The sequence below is a fragment of the Emydura macquarii genome, unplaced genomic scaffold, assembly GCF_026122565.2.
Source record: "Emydura macquarii macquarii isolate MOO-44397 ecotype Brisbane River unplaced genomic scaffold, CSIRO-AGI_Emac_v2 contig_587, whole genome shotgun sequence".
NCBI lineage: Eukaryota > Metazoa > Chordata > Testudines > Chelidae > Emydura > Emydura macquarii.
In genome coordinates, this window is record NW_027130724.1 from 2,599,427 (window position 1) to 2,618,689 (window position 19,263).

A 19,263-nucleotide genomic window follows, 5' to 3' on the forward strand; every position below is an offset into this window, starting at 1 on the left:
GATCCATTGTGGCTATTCATTTTGAGAGAGCCACATCCCAGGGCAGAGTGAGGGTTTCCCTGGACACATGGGGCCCCTTGCTAAAGAAGATTTATTACAAGGCTGTGGTTCAATGTGATGGGGTAGTGCACGCCTAATGGGAGTAGTGGTGCCTAATGGACAGCCCACCTCATTACATGGCAAGGCTTTAAAATGTCCAACTACATATACAAGGACCTGAGAGATATTGGGATAGAGGAAGTGGTCTAAGGAGTAAAGTTTTTTGGGAGGAAATGCCATTACTGTTTCTTTAAGAGTCAGGGGCCTTACAGAGAGGGCAGGGCAAAACTCTTCTCTCTCCCAGCCTATTGGGGATTAGTTGGGAGAAGGAGGCCATAATAAATGCTGCCTCTTCCCACTCAGCAGGGCAGGCACCAGGAGATATCAGCAGGAAAAAGCTAGCTGCTTGCTGAGAAGCTTGAAGGCTCCTTGAGGAGAAGGCGCTAGCTGAGGGGGAAGCTAGCAAAGTCCATACAGATGGCTAATCCACAACCCAGCTTCAGAGAGGAAGGTTGGGAACTTCTGCTTAAGGAAGGACTGCAAAGGAGTAAGCCAGAGAAGGAACCAGGGTGGGTCCCAGAAACAGACGGCTCACAGGTGCAGGGAAGAGCCTCCTGAAGGAAGGGCCCAGAGATTGCTGATTGGACTGAGCCTGAGACAGTGAATGTCCCTGGGTGTATTTGGGTAAGTGCCTATTTATGCTTATGGCAGTCAGCAAATGAGACCCTGGAAAGGGGAAGTGCTTGTTAATTAAAAAGGTCTGGCTGGACATGTTTATAACTAGGGTGAAGGGAAGTGAGGCAGCGCTGACTTGTGGCACCTGCCTGGCTGAAAGGGGACACACTGGGGTGACCTCCATGCCATCACACTCCAATAAGGCCATGAGCGGAGGAGAGGGAGGTGAGCAGGGCAGGGTACCCCTATGGGGTGGGGGGTTAATCTTGACCTCTGTGTACCCATCCCATTTCTTCTGCATATTGCTCAGTGTAATGGTTACAGACCAAACGCAGCCCTGCTGTAAATCCGTTAGGTCTATTTCTCTCTCATGCACCCCCATGTAAATCAGGAGTGACCTATATGTCATTGGAGTACACTGGGGTAGAACTGGTGTAAGTGAGAATTTGCCCCGTAATCTTTGTTGAGATGCACTTGACCCTAATTATGAAGCCTCTAGCAATGCTGCAAACATTGGTATTGTGGGGATTATCTAACCCTGCGGTAATGGAGAGCAGGCAGCAAGCGGTCGCTGGCTTTGTCGTACCTGTCCTCAGGCTCTATAGAGGACATGCCGTAGAAGTTGGATTCTCCTTGAACTACTTCTGATATCTGGATACTTCCATTATCCTTCTCCAGCTCTAATGTTCCTGGATCTGTATCCTATAACAGGAAGAAGATGGTGAACCTGCCAATCACTGTCCAGGACCGTGATCTGTGTACCAGGCAGATCTCTGCCATCTGCTAGTCCCTTTGGTGTCCTCTAGGTGCAAATGCCCCAGCCAAAAATGGTGGCAGAGCATCTGTCATGTCTTTTCTAAGCCCATGGCTGCAGGGTCCCTTATGAGCTTTTGGACATCCCAAAGGTATTGCTCTGCCGTGTTCATTGAAAGGGTTGTACAAGGGCCTAACTAACCATGCCAGTCCCAGGAGTGTTTCTTTTCCCCTCCTTCCCCGTCACTAGCTGTTTAATACACTCCCACACTGATGCTTGCATCAGGCAGAGAAGTGGAGCCCTACGGCAGAGGGACTTCAAGTCACTGGTTTTGCACTTAACCCTGATTCTGTGGCTTTAAATGGGGTTCTGCACCGGACTGACCTTGAAGAATGAGTCCAGGAAGCTTGTGTGCTTGGGGATCCTCCGCAGTGCCATGTTACTAGGTTCTGATGCTATGTTGTTGTTGTTTCCCATCTCTGACCAAAGCTAAGTGGAAAGATGAAAGCAGCGCGTTCACAGAGCCACTCCGTTATTCATGACCTCTTGAGTGATTTGTCTCGTGTGTATGAGTGTTTTTTCAAGTCCTAATTTAAGTCTTCCTTTCTCTTCCCTCTCTCCATCAGCTGGAGGTGCTGCAGCCCCAATACTTGGCGTGCTTTTCCAGCATCTAGCTCATGGAACAGAACAGGGGCTCCAGGGGACTGCAACCACCCTGCCCTTCCTCTACTGGTAGATGAGAGGAGGGTTCTGGCTAGATGTGGGAAGGGTCCCAGAGTGGAGGGGGGCCTGATATGAAACAAGCTAAAGCAGTGATACTTAGCCAACATTACCCCCCTCCCTTTGTGGACGAGCTGAAGCACAATCCATTTACATTTGCTCAGAAGTGAGCATTCAGATCTGTTCTTAAATAACCACCCCACCCCAAAATTCCAGTAATGGCCTTAACTTGACTGTGAGCTGGAATGTTTATTTCTGTGTTTTGGACACTTCTGTAAGTGGTTTCCTCACCCCCAAGCAGCCCCTCTATACTGTCTCCTGGTTATCCCTGCAGCCATGGATCTGTCTAGCAGGGACCATCAAGAATCCGCAGGATTGGGGGAAGATCATAAAAAATCAAAACCAGAATTAGTGCAGTGTATTGCTGAGAGCTGATATTTGGGCCGCCCAAGTCTGTACTCTGATCTGTAGGGTAGAGGGGTGTGTTTATTCACTTGGAATAGAGGGCTGAAGAAGAGCCTGAACAGGACTTCTAACCCCACTGTACTAGAATCAGATGGCCCTTTGCCCTCCATCACTGGACTAGCTGGATATTTCCTTTCAGTTTTTTTAACCAGGCTTAAGTTGTCACCTGAAGCAGAAGTGACAAAAGAAAATAATGTCTGTAAGAAATCAAATGACTATCCTGCAAAACGCCATGCCATCTCGTTTTAGACTTGCAGTCTCTGTAATCAGTGCATGAGCTAGTGGATAAAGCAAGGCATCAGAACTTTTCTCCTCGACTCTGCTACTGTATGTAGAAACCAGGGCAAGTCACTTTTCCTTCATTAAGCCTCCAATTCCCTCTCCCTAAAGTACAGTGATGCTTATCTGCCTACCAAGAGTGAGACAAGGCTAACTGTGCTTTGAGATATTTGGTGGAAAGGTGCCATATTTGTGCCAATAGGATGATTTTGTAGCATCCCCACTAATGTGATGCAACTGTACTGCCACCTAGTGGGGAGGTTGCCTAAGAATCGATTCACTCAGGTGATGAAGAAATGTTCTGCTGGTGGAGTCATGACTATTATTACCTGGTGTCAGAAAAGAAACCTGTTGCTTTTGCCATGTTCATGGCAGTTAATACAGTATCAGATATCAGGAGAAGATGGCTACAAGGGATGTAAAGAGTCAATGACAATGCTGAAAAGCTTAGCAGTCCTGAAACTCTTGTCGACGGTACAGAAAATAGCCCCTCCTGCCAATGGGTGTTGGCAACAAGTGCAGTTGTCTCAGTTTAACTGCAAGACTAGCCAAAGATACACCATATTCTAGCACCGTTTCAGAAACTGGTTTGTGCTTGGCTGTGCTTACAGCTGAGTCATGGTCCACACCCTGTTCAGCTGTCCCCCCGTGGGTGCAATTATGATAGTATAGGCAAGACCTAAGAACCACTAGTTCACATAGGGGGCTCTGCTGCTTTGGTTGTGTTTGTCCGGGATTCTGCTCGGTCTCTTGCTTCTTTCACATTTAACTTATTTTTAAATTCCTGCACTTCCCACTGCTTAATCCCATCTTCCTGCCTCTCACTCCAGACTCAGGCTTGGTTTTCCTCTTGAGAATCAAGGACTGAACTCTAAAGATTCCAGGCGTGTTTATCTCCTCATCTTAATGGGATGGGATTTACTTTGCAGTGCCTCACTGCTGATGAAAAGCACACACACACCCGCATGGGTCCTGTGGGTGATCCTGGATCACTTTGCTCTTTCTACTGGGGATCCTCCTGCCTTCTTTGTGACTGATTGTAATGTTTTAAACATAATGTTCCCCCTTGGTTCAGCTCTGCTTATTTATTTCATTGCGGTGTCAAGCTTTGACTTCAAATTCCAAAGGATCCCCCACTCCTCTCTCTTGTGTGTCTGCATGAATGTGCCCATAATCAAAAAGAGTCATGTGCTGTTCCACCACTTCATTTGTTTGCTGCCTAAAGTACAAGGGCTGATATAAAAACAGAAGGAAGCTGGCCATGGGGATAAATAACCTGTGAATTCCATATGCCGCAAAAGTTTATTGGATATCTCCACCTAGTGGCCAAATGGTACAATTATGTTGGGGTGGATTCTGCTGCCATTGAAATCAATGGCCAATTTCTTATTATCTTCAGTTTTGCAGGATCAGCTTGCTCCTTAGCAGTGATGATTAAGGACTTGTGTTCAGCCCGTGTGGGATTCTGAAACCTTGGCATTGGTGGGTTTATTTTTCTACTTGTTTGGCTTTTATCACTGGCCTTATCTAAATTGCTGAGATACCTTCACCTGCAATACTGTATCCAGTTCTGATCATCCAGCCTTACAGGATACAGCATAATGAATTATGGTTTGGAGACAGATGAGGAGAGGCATGGCAAAACTTCCAAGGAAGGAGAGAATTTGTTTGCCTCAGAGAGGAGATGAGTCAGAGGGAACATGAGAAAATGTGCAAAGTAATGAAAAGGTAGATCAAGAATGTTTATTCCTCCTTTTTGTAACACAGGAGCAAAAGGACAGGCGATGAAATGGAAAGGTGGCAATCCGAAACTGCTCAGAGGGGATGTATTTTTATACACACATCACGGCAAAATTAAGCTGTTAAAATGCAAAGTTAAGTTAAACCTTTGCTGCCTGTGGAACTGACTGTCACAAGATACTGCTGGGGGTTCCAAAAAAGGAGGAGATGTCTAGATGGTTAACAAAGACATCCTCCGTTCCAACAGGAAGAATGTTAAATAAACAAGAAATTGGGAAAGGATCTAAGGGCCTGAGCCAAACTCTCTTAGAGGTTTGGAGGAAACTTTTTCCTAGGAGGCAGGTTATCCCATAACTGCCTACTGAAAGCTTTCTTGCATCTTCTTCTGAAGCCTCTGGTTCAGGCCCCAGAGGGTATATCTGCACCGCCATTGGGAGCAACCCTCCTAGCCTGAGTAGACAGACTCATGTTAGTGGTATTTGAGTTAGCTTGCAGCACCGGCAGAGGCTCATGCTAGCTACCTACGCTTGGACCCAGGGGCTAGGGTGGGCTTGAGCTTGCAAGGGTAGCTCGAGCCCCTGCTGGTGCCACAACGTCCACAGAGCTATTTTTAGTGCGCTAGCATGAGCCCCGCTAACCCAAGTCTGTCTACCTGGGCTGTGACAGTTGATCCCAGCAGCACTGTAGACCTACCCAAAGCCTAGACTAGCTGGATGAGCATTGATCCAACCCAGTCTGGTAGTTCCTAGGATCCTTGAGTCCCTGTTCTGGGGCCAGGAGGATGGATGGCCCCTAGGAGTCTCCCTGCAATGTGGTCCTTGGGTCAGACTCACTGGTTTGCTAGCTACTATGTGCCACCAGAGCAGGCCCCCCAGCATCTGACTCTAAGCCTACAGAGGAGTTTTGTTCACTCAAAACCCATTGAGAGAGGAGGAGGTTTGTGCTAACTCCCCTTTCCACAGCTGTTCTCTGAGTGCCCCTCCAGGTAAGACATGCTGTCAGGTATAGGAGAGTCACAGCAAAATGTGCCCAGTTCCCCACATACACTTGCTGCAAGAATTTACAGGAGCTCCAGCAGCATGTGGGCTGTGTGGCCCAGCTAATCCATCTCTGCCTTCCATTCCCTGAATGAGGGGCTCAGCTGACCTCTTGTTTGAGCAACTGCTGACACAGCCAGCCTGATCTGAGAACCTGCCCCACGCAGAAGCTCACCTTTAAAGGGGGAATGAGTTAGCTGCTCCTTACAAATCCATTCACAATTGGAGGGGAAGTATTTTGCAGTGATATAAGGGCAGCTCTGGCCATGACCTGCCCACGCACCCCTCTCTCCCCCATGCCTTCTGCATGAGCTCTGCTCTGTAAACATATTACATCAAAACTGAGCCATTCTGGGCACGCAGCGCTGTGAGTTTCCCTGGCCTGGGGCCATGCTTGCCCACTGCATAGCCTCCCTTGGAGGTATCCTCTGCTGGATTAGAGCAGAGCTGCATACCACAGCAGCCCTGGCTGTAATGCAATTTGCAGATTCCCCCAGCACTGCAGGCTGAAACCTGTTCCAAGGTTCTCACCCCTTTGCCAATATTTCTTTGCCGCATTAGGGTTCTAATTCCTGAACAGGAGACACTGTGCTTAGCTAGATTTTTCTTTAGGCTGTGATTTCACACCCACATGAAGCAGGCTTTATTCCTTATAACAGGGCATCTGTCCGTGGAGGGGGCTGAAGGCTGGATTCTAATACCACTGAAGTCAATGGGAGTTTTGCTATTAGCTTCAGTGGGAATCAACTCAGTCTCTAATTTTGCACCCTTCTTTTCTGCTCTTGTCCTTTGCCTGTAACTTGCTTTCTCTCCAAGGCTAATGTGTGTTTTAGCAGACGCAGTTATCTGCAGGATCCTTGTAATTTTAGCCCCTATTCACAACTGGGGATTGGGAAACTGATAGCTACAATAGTGCTTGAACAAGGTTATTACTAGCATGGCTCAAGTATACTTTCCCTGACTAGTGTGTACAAGTGAGGTTTTATTTTTTGGTTTTGTCTGAGATCTGTGTTGTAAAACCATGCTATGGATAACATAGGCTGCATAGTCTATCTTTGGCTTGCATCAGTCTCATTCAACAAAAGGAGATCCCTATTAAAACTGGGCATGGAAACGTAATGCTGCTAGCCATAACCTTGTATAAACGTGACTGGCTAGAACAGTTATTCTCCCATTGTGCACAGGGCCACACATGCACATGTGTGAGTACACGTACATACTTCCATTCAGCTTTAAAAGCTCAGTAATGATGCAGCCACCCTCTTAGAAATTCCATTCTGAATAGCCAGCATTCCTGTGTTTCCAATCTGAGCTAGACTCTAGGATTGTGTCTGTTAAAACATACATATAAGAGGATAGGTGTGAGGCAGGGGCAGAGGGAGGAGAGGGAGTAACTGGGAGACAAGAAGAGAAAATGCAAAGGAAAACAAACTGTTTCCCTGCAGAACAGGTGCTTCTGCACATCCAGTCTTATTTTAAAAACCAAGCATGTTTTGTGTGTGTAATTTAAAAGCAAATACTTGTCAGATGTGCTTCAGGCAGTGCTTTGATACATTAATAATTTAATTTAAAATTAAGAGTGTCACAGTTCACCTGCAAGTTACAAAACGGAGTTCTGCAGTAAAGAGACATTTTTATGCACAGTCATGACTCCAGCTAATATGAAATCCCTCCCTCCCTTCTCTCTAGTTGCTCCTCTCTAAGGTATCTGAACATGTACATGAATGAATTTATCCCATCTTGCCGCTGCGAGGTAGGAAAGTATCATTAGCCCCATTTCACAGATGGGTAAATTGAGACACCCAGGTTAAGCAACTTGCCCAAGGTCACACATTATGTCTGAGTCACAGCCTGGAACTCAGCACTTATCTGATGAATCCTAGGGCTAGTGCTTTTCCCATGAGACCATCCAGACATGTGCTAGCTATTCTTAGCAGCAGCACTACAGCAAGGAGGCCTCTTGATCATTGACTGCTCTTCTGATCCTTTTCATGTGTCCAGATCTTGCCATGTTAACCATTGCAGCTTAGGAAGGCACTTGACAGAAGCTAGTAGACTGGGCACCCTTCCTAGCCACGTACCATTAGGACCATACTGAGTATCTCTGTAGCCTGTTTCAGCCCAGTGATACTGACATTCTTTCAACTCAATAGTGGGGTATTTGCCCGAACCTTTCTGAGTTCGGGGCATCTAGCTGCTCACATTACATGAGGCAATTAAATCAGAATCCTGTTGTAGGAAGACACTTTTAGCCTGAACCTTGGAGGTGCTAAGTTCCAGGCAGGCAGAGTGGGGTGCAGTTATTGTTTCTGAAGTCCACAGCAAGATGCGAGAGCCTGGGTTTGAACTAGGGGGTGAGCTGCAACTGTTCCATGACTATGAACCTGTAGCTGACCGAGTCAAGGGGAGTCTTCCCATTGGCATCTATGGGCTGTGAATCAGGCCCTTAAATACTGAATTGGTGAACAAGGATAGTTTACTATAGAGGATCCCACTAAGAGCACAAACCCAGCGCTCCAAACCATCAAGGACTGAAGAGGAATCAGAACAAGGGATAGTGGCCTCTAAAGAGCCAGAATTAATACATGAGGCTCTTGTCAACATCCTGGAAGCAGGAAAGACTTGTGTCAACCTAGCATGTTTGCTGCTGATACACTGACCAAGAGCAAAGACATGATGTGACACAGCCTTGCAACAAAGGTTTTGCCTATCAGGAATGATAGGTAGGATTGTTACTGATCCACTGACCCATCCTAGCTGCCAAGGGAGGACTGGGTTTCCTGGCTTTGGGCAGTTACTGAGCCTTCCTGTTCAGTGGGAGAACCCTACTAAAACTGTTGTCCCAAAAGGAGTGGATTGACACAGTGACCACACAGAGAACAAATTCTGATCTAATAGTGCCTCCTGTGATGCTGCCAATCTGTTACACATGAGATTTTACAGGGATGCTGTTTGAGTTGGGTGTAAGAAAGCAAATTTCTTTCCCCGTGTTACAAATATAAGTTATTAAAATTAGGGAAAAAATTAAAAATCAAACTCAATAAATGACTTTATTACGTGTTACACCATTTCTTTTTCTTTACTCAGCCTGGAGAATGAAAATAGACTAGTCATTTATCTGTGTTAGTTCTCATTCACCAGCCCCATACTGTTGTGTTTGAGGTGCAAACAATGCAAGGGAGGTTTAAATACAAATACATTAATTAGATTAGTGGCATAGAGAAATAAAGCTTGGAAAACCATCACTATGGAAAAAATGACAGCCTTATATTGGGATCAAGTAGATATTACCGTGTATGGTTACTATTTTCTGGATTTTGAATAAAATAAATACAGGTAAGAAGAGGTTGACCAAACACAAATGGGTCTTTTAAACTTGACAAATACAGGGGAATAAGCAGATGGAATAGGTCAAATGATTCCTATATGAAGCGATGTATATAGCAGTTGATTATGACTTAAATGTGATTTACAGAGGAAAAATAACAGAAGAAGGGAATGCTTCCAGAAGCTCTCATACATGATAGTCAGAGCAACTATTTACATTTGGACACTATATGTGCAGCAGAGGATAACTAGACTTGTATTTGTTTTATCAATGTCTAGAGGTCTGAGTGCCTCTTGTGTGGATTTTTTTTAAGGTTAAATAAGGTGGAATTAGGAAGAGAGAGATACATGGAAATTTTTATGATTAAGATTTATTGTACTTGTGCAGAAATATGAATGTATTAGGTAAGGGTAATCAGGATAAACATCTATATAACTTGAAGAGTTATTTTTTTAATATGGTAGTGACAAAATACGTTTAAAAAAGTATTTTCATTAGAAGTGGGGGCGGGGACATTTCAATGCCTGTTAGGTGGGTAAAATCTCTTTATTGTTGTAGTGCGTAAAGGCCCACCTGAGAGCAGGGCCCCATTGTGCTAGGTGCTGTACGAGCGCACAGTGAGAGACAGCCCCCAAAGAGCGTACACTCTAAATAGACAAGACGGACAAAGGGGTATTGTTATTGTCCCCATTTAACAGATGAGGAACTGGAGCACTACATGATGCACCCACAGTCACATAAGGGGTCAGTGGCAGAGCCAGAAGTTGAATGCACATCTCCTGAATCCCAGGCTAGTCAGCACCTTAATCACAAGACAATCCTGCCTCTCCAAAGGACCTAAATTTGTGGGACTGACCAGATTGTATCAAGGAGACATGTAAAGAGACACTGACTTCAAAACTCCTTCAGCCGAAGAGTGAGAGATGTTAAAACCTGTTAGCCAAAATGAACAAGTCTCTCTCTGAAGGCTGGTCAAACACCCACTCGAGTCCATGAACAGCTTCCTATTGCCTTCAGTGACCTTTGGATCAAGCGCTAAAGGAGTGAGACTTGGAAAGCCTCCTGCATTCTTAGAGTTCTCTCTAAGCCACAAGGTGCAACCTAAGGTGGTGATTCCATTCCTTCCAGCAGTGCGCTGGACTCGGCACGGATGGCATAGAAACTTACGTAAGGCCTGTCCGCTCGCTCTTCCTTGAGATATCCATTTCTCCTGCAAGGTTTACGCTGCCTCCTAGCCACACTTCACCCCGTTCTAATTGTGTTATAAGCAGAGCTGCAGAACTTGATTCTAGGTTCAGATTTTGAAATCCCCCAACTCTGGGGCTGTTTGAATCAGGGATTTTGGCTCAGGCCCATCTTTTCTGTCTGTCACACACAAAATGCTTGGGCACTGAATATGGTCTTATAGAGGAATATACATGATGATACTTGTCGCTGCTTCCTTCTCTCTCCCCCCCACTCCCAGTCTCCTTGAATTAGCCACTTCATTACACTACTCCTCTGGCTTTATGCACTGATGATAGAGTAATTGCTTCTGACAGGCACTGTTCTTCCTGATTCAGCCATACACCTTTCCTAGCCTTTCCTACTGAATGCCCATAGTGCAGCTGCCCAGGCCTGCCCAGGGCCTCAGGTGACTGACATCTCTCTCTGAGGGACACCACTTCAGCTTAGAGCGTTTTCCTTTGCCCATTATGGTTTTCACAGCTGATCACTGCTCAGCATCCCCAGGGTAAATAAAGGGGTCTTCTCAAATCTGTCCCCCTACTCCAGGCCAGCTACCTTTATTTAAACGTGGCTGGCTCACAGGAAGGGTGGATGGCTCTTCATTCCCACCCTAAATGTTGTTGCTTTTTGGGGTAGGGAATCAGGAGGTTCAGACTCGCTGCAACATGTCCCGCTGCCCACTACTGGATAGGGCCTGCCCCAGTGTGAATCACTGTGTAAAGGTCTCACCCTCTGTTGCCTAGTGGCTTGCAAAGAGAAGACGTAGCTGCCACTTGAGCTCTGAGCAGCAGACACAGTGCATGTGTTGTGATAAAACTGCTTATCTTCCCCCTGCCCAGACTCCACAACATACTTAAACACAGGCCTACTTTTCATCATCTGGAGAGTCCCACTGAATCAAAGCTTGAAGTTAGGCCCCTCTTTAAGTACTTTATTGAACCAGGGCCCAAATGAGCTGTGGAGAAAGGATCTGGCCAGCAGAGGACACTGTTACCCAGTTCAATGCCCGGCCATCAGAGGGCTTCCTAATCCCTAGCAACAGGTACAGGAAAAGGTAACAACATCCTGCAGTGGGAGGGGATGAGAGGCAGCTTGGAGCCAGAGGTTTATGTGAGAACAGGGAGGTTCACCAGCTGAGCTCCTTGCTTAGCATCACTTGTTTAGTGCTGGCACAGTGCAAGGCACACAATGAATGCAGTCCCTGCCCACAAGAACTTGCAATGCAAAGGAACGCTGTACAGAGGGCAGGAAGTACTGGGAGACCTGGCAATGACTGTCCTTTCCATGTGATTTTGGATTTAGTCACCTCTCCCTTCCTTCAGTGTCTTGTGAGCCTGGCGAAGCAGTGGGGTGTCAGGAGGGAGGTGAGCGCTGCGGTACTGACATGGCAGACAGCTTGGGAAGGGCGTACGGGGCAACGCAGTGAATTGTGCAGGTTCTGGGAGTAAAATAGCTGTTTGTGGGTCAAGAAATCTGCAGGGCATCTCTTGTTTTTATGCTACAGAAATGTGGCTGAGAAGAGACTCTGTGGAGAACGGTTTCTGGGTGCAGAGGAGCGACCAAGCACCAGCTGGAGTAATGGAACACCCAACCTCTAATGAATTACAGCATGGGATGGACATGGACTCAGATCACTGGCCTGCCAGTCTCCACCAGCGAAGGCAGAGCAATTAGCTGAGGAACAAGAGCATTCAGAGACAGCCACAGAGGTGAGGCAGCACTGTCTGGAGCAGGGGTTCTCAGCCCGCAGCCTGTGGGCCGCTTGCGGTCCAATCAGCGTACAGCTGCGGCCCATGTGACATCCTCAGGGCCATACAGCTAGTATATATATTGTGTGGATGCGGCCCACGTAATGCAGAGAGAGCTGCATATGTGGCCTACAATGGTAAATAGGTTGAGAACCACTCCGGAGCAACTGGCATGCACCAGCAGTGAGGGGAGGAAAGATGCAAGGCTGCCTTTGAGCTGGCTCCTTCTGGTGCTGCCTCCTGGAAAAAGGGCAGCGAGCGAGCACAGCTCACTGATGGCAAACAGCAGGGTGAGGGTCTCAGCCCTCCTCCCCCAACATGTGCTATTTCTTTGCCTCCACCCCCTGCACCACTCACCGTCACACCTCTTCCTACGCCAAAGCCCTGACCCTGCCAGGAATGGAGCTGGCCAGGGTCACCATTAAGCTGCTGGGAAGCCTACCATCACTCCTCTTTGAGCAGGTGGGAGCCTCGGCGCTTCCCAGGCCATCCCTCCCTGTCTCGAAAGCTCCATCCAGGAGGAGGGATGACACAGTCCCCATCCTAGCAGAGGGCCATGCCCATGTGCTCAAGACCCGGAGGGATGGCCAAGAGTTTGCAGGGCAGCAAGACGGGAAATCAGCGTGGGGGGAAGGGTGAATGTGAGTAGACTTGGGGGGGGGGGGGACAGTTTGAGGGGAGAGAGCTTGTAGGAGAGAGGCAACCCCTGTACAGAGTGGGTGTGTTTCTATCGCTCGAAATGATGTGTGTGTTCAAGAGGACACTTTGACACTGCCAGTATCCTTCTCCCCCCCACTGATTACATCACGGGCCAGTGGATTTGTCTGCAGATCAGGCAATTTTATCTCATTCTAGTCCTGATGCCTGGAGACTGTGCAGCCTTCATCTCTGACCCTTAGTGCCTTTCAGTCCCGTGCTTCCCCCCTTCCCCCACCTTTCTCCCTCTGTTTCTGTGCTCGCTCACTCTCACTCACTCTCAGCTCTCTTCGCTTTAGTTCCTACCTCGAAACTCTCAGTTTCTATGTAGGGCTCTTCACCCCGCCCCACAGTGGCCTCCGTTTCCTGTGGCTCTGTGAAGCCTTGGGCAGGTTTTCCCGGCTGTGACTTCTCCAGTCTTTTGATCTCTTTGTACAGTTGCTGAACCAACAACTCCGATTTGAAGAGTCTCTCCTTCAAGAGCTGGATCTCCTTTTAGAAAAGGAAAATGGTAAATGCCAAAGCCAACCACTTGGGTCTATATTCCCTGCTGGCAGCACCCCAGGGAGCTCCACGGTGTTACCTCAGCCGAGAGTTTGGCCCTTGAATCAGTTGTACTCCTGTGTGACTCTCATTTTATCCTGGGACGTTTCACTACCTCACAATCAATATTTGCTCCATTTCCCAGCTGTTGGAATGAGCCCGGATGGTGGTGGTCGAATTGGTCTCAGGCATGTAATGACACCCCACCTCCCACCCTGGCTGGGTCATCAGCAGGGTTGAACCCACTACCTCTAGTTCCAAAACCCAAGTCACTGCCACAAAAACCCTCATGCTAGGGGCTAGCTATAGCTCACCTAGGAGGAGAAAGGAGATGGACAAAGGATTTGGGCCAGGAAAGGTCAGTCCCAAAAGACAGTCCCTGTTCCACACACCAGTACACACGAGCCAGGTTGCAGGTAAGAATCCTCCCCTCCCACTCATCTGAGGGTCTTAGACTAGGTTGAACACCCAGAGTACAGTCCATCTGGTCACAGCTCCCTGAATATTTTCCTACATTCAGTCTAAGATAGCTGTGATGGCCTCAGTGCAGAGCATTTAATGGGCCCTCTTGATAACCATGACAACAGCTACCTACATTGGACAGTCAAAGCACTGAGGGGGCTGTTGTTTAAACATATTTGTGTGGATAAGCCAGTTTCTGCTGGACTGAATCTCTGTTTGTTTGTACATCTTATCAATGAATATTGGCCTCTCAGCCCATCTGAAGATGGGGCACAGATGTCACTGGACTCATTTTGCCCATTCATGCCCATGCCTACCTCTTTCAGAACGGATCTCTCTGTCCTCCCTTGTAAACCAATTGACTGGGATATGTCTGCATGCTGCTTAGGCCTGGTCTACACCTAAAACTTAGGTTGCCCTACTTATGTCGCTCAGGGAAGTGAAAAATTCACACCCTTGAGAGACACAGTTCAGCTGATCTATTAAGCCCCAGTGTATACAGCACTAGGCCGACAGAAGAATTCTTCTGGCAACTAACCACCACCTCACTGAGAGGTGGATTTACTACAGACAGAAGAACCCCTCCCTCGCTGCAGTCAGTGTCTACACTACAGCGGCACAGTTACTGTGCTGCACCTGTGCCACTCTTGTGTTTCGAGTGTTGACATAGCTTTAGCCCTGAGAATCAGAGGTGATTTTGTTCAATTATCCAGCTCCACAGTTCTTGCACTACCTCCATTCCTTGTGGCGTGCCCAGCCCTGGCTAGCTTGCCTGTCAGGGTATGTCTACACTGCAAAGTAAAGTCTATGGCACCAAGTCTCGGAGCCTGGGTCAACTGACTCAGCCTTGCGGGGCCTGGAGTGTGGGGATAAAAAGAGCAGTGTAGATATTCCTGCTCAGGGTAGAGTCTGGGCTCTGAGACCCTCCCCACTTGCTGGGTTTCAGCGACTTACCCTCATATGGAGCTCCTTTTCAGCGTGCAATTCAGATTTCAGTCTGTCTATTTCCTTTTGGAGATGCTCTTGCTGGTCTCTTTTTGTTTGGTACCTAGAGAAACCCACAAAATAAATAGACCTGTTTTGGATGTGTTAGACCACTGCAATGCTTGGTGCTTTATAAATGCCTAGACAGACAGGACTGACTATGCCTAATTTCCTCTGTTACTTTGTGTGTGTTTCTTCTTGCCGGAGGATGAGTGAAATGAGGTCCCCAGAATTACCACCATTATCTCCTTTTCAATCTCTCCCTACCCTGCCCTTGCATCCCCTGGGCAGGACTGGATGGGGACTCCCTTTGGAATGCATCAACATTGCTCGTGGGTTAGTACTGTGATCTTTACATCGGTAATATGATCATTCTGTTCATTACACTCCTGAGCCCCTTCTAGCTTTCCCATCCTCTTTCACTCCCAGCCCTAAAGCAGTTTGTACAAATTGTATGTGAACTTTTCCTGATGGGGGTGAGGGTGAAATCACAGGGAACTGCAAAACCCCCAAAACCAGTTTTGTGACACACTAGCCAAGTTATGCCAAGCTGGTTTAAATTCATGGTGTCCTTATTATGCAGAGTCTGGAGCAATAACAAGCTCAGAGGTCCCATCAGAAAAAGGCCACCCAGAAAAAGGTGGGGCAAGAATCCTCTAAAGTTATGTACCTGAGGCAACTTGTATGAGAGTCTGTCTCTGATTATGAATATGCTGGATTTGGGGGGAGGAGTTTTATTATAGTTCTGATGCCGCTTATTGTTTTAGGGGGAGATTAATTTTCTTTTCAACTTTTCCCCCTTTAAAATGTTGCATTGTAGCATGAGGATAAGTGATGGTGGGGAGCTGTACACTTCAACTGGTTCTTTTACCTCCCCTTCCCCCCTTCTGAGCACAAAGGATCTGAGCCTCCAGGCATTATTATGCAAGTAACTAGTATGCAATTAACTGGAGCAACAATACATGCAGTCAGATGGGGCCAGATCAGGATTCCTGATCAGCAGTTACATGATAGGCTCTTACTGTAAATGACATGCACTGGGTATAGACATTGTCACTGGTGGCCCACGAAGCTGAGGTGGAAGGGCTGCTAGTGAGCTCTCTGATCAGGTACCAGGAAGCTTGTCATATTGACACCATGGTCCTCAAACGTTTTAGGTCACACACCCTTACCCTGTCCACGCCCCTCCCCCATCTTTCCCCAGCTGAGGCTGGGAGGGGGGCCATGGCAGCCAGGGGCCAAGGCTGTGAGTGGGGCCATGGTGGCTGGGGGTGCTGGGGGCCGAGCGGGAAACTGCAGCCTGGCCAGGGGCCACGGCTGGGAGCTAAGGCTGGAGCCCCACCTGAGGGGCGGGCTGGAGCAGAGCTTGGGGCAGGGTGGCAATCCCTCCCCGCCCCCATGGTGGCTGGCCTGGGCCCTGCCGTGCCCCCCTAAACCTTCCTCCACACCTCTCTTGGGGCCCCACAGTTTGGGGACCTCTGTGCTAACAGGAGATGGAAACCTGAGCACTGTCTTCTCTGGGAGGGCTGGGAACCACATAAGGCTTTCTCCCTGTGCTGGTTCAGACTTGTCTTCTTGACATCGCCTCTGATGTGTTCATGTCATGCCTGATCGGGCAGCTTGCCTTTCATGTGAGAACGTTGCTCCCAGACGGGATGTGCTCACTCTTGGCTTGGAGTGCAGAGCGCATGTGATTCAACACCAGTTCCTCTGTCACATTCTTTAAACTCTGGAAACCCAGAGATGTCAGCGGACAGGGAGGAAACCAGAAGGATCTGAGGTGTCAAGTCAGCATTTGGAAACCAAGACAAAACCCACAAGTGTGTGTGTGTGTGTGTGTGTGTGTCCGTCTGTCTGCCTTTTGTGGGCATCCCACTGAGGAAATACTCTGGGAACACAGGCCACAGTGCCAGCTCTGATCCAAGAATGAAAAGGTGAGTGGAAATAAGTCAAACTGCAGTTCAACCAGCAGGACCCCAGTCAGGTCTGACTCAGACTTCACCAGCTCCGGGATCTTCTGAGCTGGAATTCACAAGGGCTCACAAATATGCTTCAAAAAGGGAAGCTGTTTTCAGGCTCTTGTCTCCCACTGGGTCCTAAAGCCAGTCAGGTAAACCACAGCTTACATATTATTGTAATAACACAGCAAACAGCAGCAGAAAGACTGTGCTAATCTCCCTCCCTTCATTTGCCTTTGAAATCCTTTTCTTTTGTGGGCACCGAGGGCCTGATTCACCTTGCCCCTGTGCAGTCATTTACACCTGTGCAGAATCAGTGCAAAGTGGGTATAAAAGCAGAAGCAAATCTGAATGGAAAGTAACACTAAACAGCCACTTGGGCAGGTGTCAGTGACTACACAAGGTGCAAGGTGGGGGAGAATTAGGACTAAGGGGCTGGACAAAGGTGAATCGGACCCTAAATGTGTATTATTCTGTCGAGGTGTTTGTAGCGTGCTCATCCCTGCAGTATCTGAGCACCTGGTGATGCGGCTCCAGTTAAAAAGCAGCCCCAGCGTGTGAGAACTATGCCCACAACCCATCACTTGTCAGCACTACTTCAGGCCAGCAGCAACATGTGATTTATGTCAAAGGCCATTTAATAACACAGTATGGCTCATGGAGCTATGCTATCTGGATGAATCCTGGCTACTCATGCAAGTACCTTTCTGGGATAAGCAATGATCTAAGGGCAGCAGTGAATGTAGTATGATCGTTGCACCCTGCAGTATGGTCATTGTCCCCCTGGCCTGTCCAGAATGATCCCATAGGCCCTTCACTGGAGCCCTAAGTGACATAGAACATATCAGGCCAGATCCTCAGCTGATGTAAATGGTCGTATCTTCCTTGATTTCAGTGGCGCTAGGACTATATACATCGGCTGAGGATCTGGCCCATATAGCTATGTTTTATAATGTATACCTATGGGGTTCCTAGGATAGGGAGTGGGTGGGGTTTTTTTAACAGGCGTGGTGGCTGTTCTCTGCCACATACAATTTACTCACGTTCTGGAGCACAGAGCTCAAATGGTTGTTTATATTTCCGCTGCCTCCCTTTCAGAAAGAGCACAGCCTTGTTAGCACTGTGATTCATGGGCCGAGCCATGATGTAGAACACTCCCTTCCGTGCCCTGAGCTTCCCGCATTTCCCAGTGGCATGAACTTCGCCCCAGAGACCAGGCCTTCAAACCAGTGGCACCTGCACGCGTCATGGGATCATCTTTTCAGCAAGTTTTCCAAAAAATGTTCATCTTCCCATTGCAGTCTTCACCAAAACCAAATTCCATTTTGTGTATGTGGCAGAGAAATCTCAGATCTGCCTTCCTTTTTTGACCCTGAAGTTTGTGCCTATTTTAGCCAAGAGCCTTTGCTTTTGTTCTAGTCTTCTTTTGGGCTGTCCCACTGGTGCTGTGTGCAGTTCCTTTCCACGCCACATCACTTTCTTTCACTCGGCTCACTTTCCCAGTCAGACGATTCTGGCTCAACTCTTGGGCATTAAGGGCCAGACTTTCAAAAGTGCTCAGCACCCAAAACCAGGACCAGATTGTTAAAAGTGCTCAGCACCACGGGCAAGCAATGGGAGATGCTGGCTGCTGAGCAGTTTTGAAAATTGGACCTCTGTTGTGGGTGCTGAGGTCCTGGAAATCTAGCCCGGCTGGCCTGCTCCTGCTTCCATTGACTTTAATGGAAGCAAGAGCAGGCCTAAGCAAACTGAGACCTTGTTTGCAGAGTCCTGCGTCCATCTGGTAGCTGGATTTGCTCCGAGGGTCTGATTTTCAGAGTTGCCGAGCAGGTATGGCTCCGCTTGGCTCCAGTAGGAGGTGTGGGGTGCTCGGCACCTCTGAAAATCAGTCCAGGGGTGTATGTATTCTGCACGTTACCATAGTTCATCATCCAAAGAGAGCTGCTGTACTGGAGAGCCAAGAGAAGCTGGGTTATGCTTTCTCACCCTCACTAGAAGGGACTCTCTGTCTATGTTAGAGTGACTATATTTTTTTTTCTGGGATGCAGAAACTGAAGTAGCTAATTCAGAGGTTGCTGTGTCATCTCCTGTCAAAGCTGCAGGGCTTGAAATCTAGAGGTGCCATGTAAATAAGGCCCTGTTCTAATTTGAATATTTGACAAATATGCATGATATCATTTGCATAAATTCTCTGTTCTCCTCCCCTCCTTCCCCAAAGATTTGCTCCTTTGAATTCTCCCCTGTGCTGCTCTCTTTGACTTCCCCCTCCCCTCATTTCAGATTTCTCACCAGCCCTCCTCAATCTATGGCAGCCCTCTCCATCACTCATGTTTCCTAATACCCCCGGCACCCCCCAGTGTGCTCTCTGATTCTACAGACCATGCCTAGAGCATGAGGGCCAACCTACCCATAGACATTGTAAGTCAAGGCCCAAAAATTCATGAGATTAGCTTAAAAATCATGAGTTTAAAAAATAATAATAGATTTTGTGGCAGGCGTCCTGTAGAAAAAGTAGTCTGTGATCATGTATTAAAGATTGTAGTATAATACACACACACAAAGGGGCCCGGTTAAGGTTGCACTAGTAACCTTAATTCTGACATTTCCT

The 19,263-nt window shown here is 47.7% G+C and overlaps 1 protein-coding gene and 1 long non-coding RNA gene across 3 annotated transcripts in view; one reads left to right on the forward strand and one right to left on the reverse strand.

Annotated features, from left to right (window-relative positions):
• The window catches only part of LMNTD2 (lamin tail domain containing 2), a 50,979-nt gene that overhangs the window by 19,331 nt on the left and 12,385 nt on the right, over nucleotides 1–19,263 (reverse strand). Inside the window, exons 4-7 of the mRNA XM_067540504.1 lie at nucleotides 14,668–14,761; nucleotides 13,015–13,200; nucleotides 1,853–1,957; nucleotides 1,301–1,416 (exon numbers count right to left, since the gene is read on the reverse strand). Coding sequence (XP_067396605.1) covers nucleotides 1,301–1,416; nucleotides 1,853–1,957; nucleotides 13,015–13,200; nucleotides 14,668–14,761 — 501 coding nt within the window. The remainder of the gene's footprint in view (nucleotides 1–1,300; nucleotides 1,417–1,852; nucleotides 1,958–13,014; nucleotides 13,201–14,667; nucleotides 14,762–19,263) is intronic.
• LOC137148047 (uncharacterized) lies at nucleotides 422–18,069 on the forward strand. Of its 2 annotated transcripts, none has more exons than XR_010918426.1 (3): nucleotides 422–723; nucleotides 11,769–11,973; nucleotides 17,754–18,069. It is a non-coding gene; the product is annotated as an uncharacterized lncRNA (long non-coding RNA). The 2 variants fall into 2 exon arrangements; XR_010918425.1 differs by lacking the exon at nucleotides 17,754–18,069 and adding an exon at nucleotides 13,147–13,508.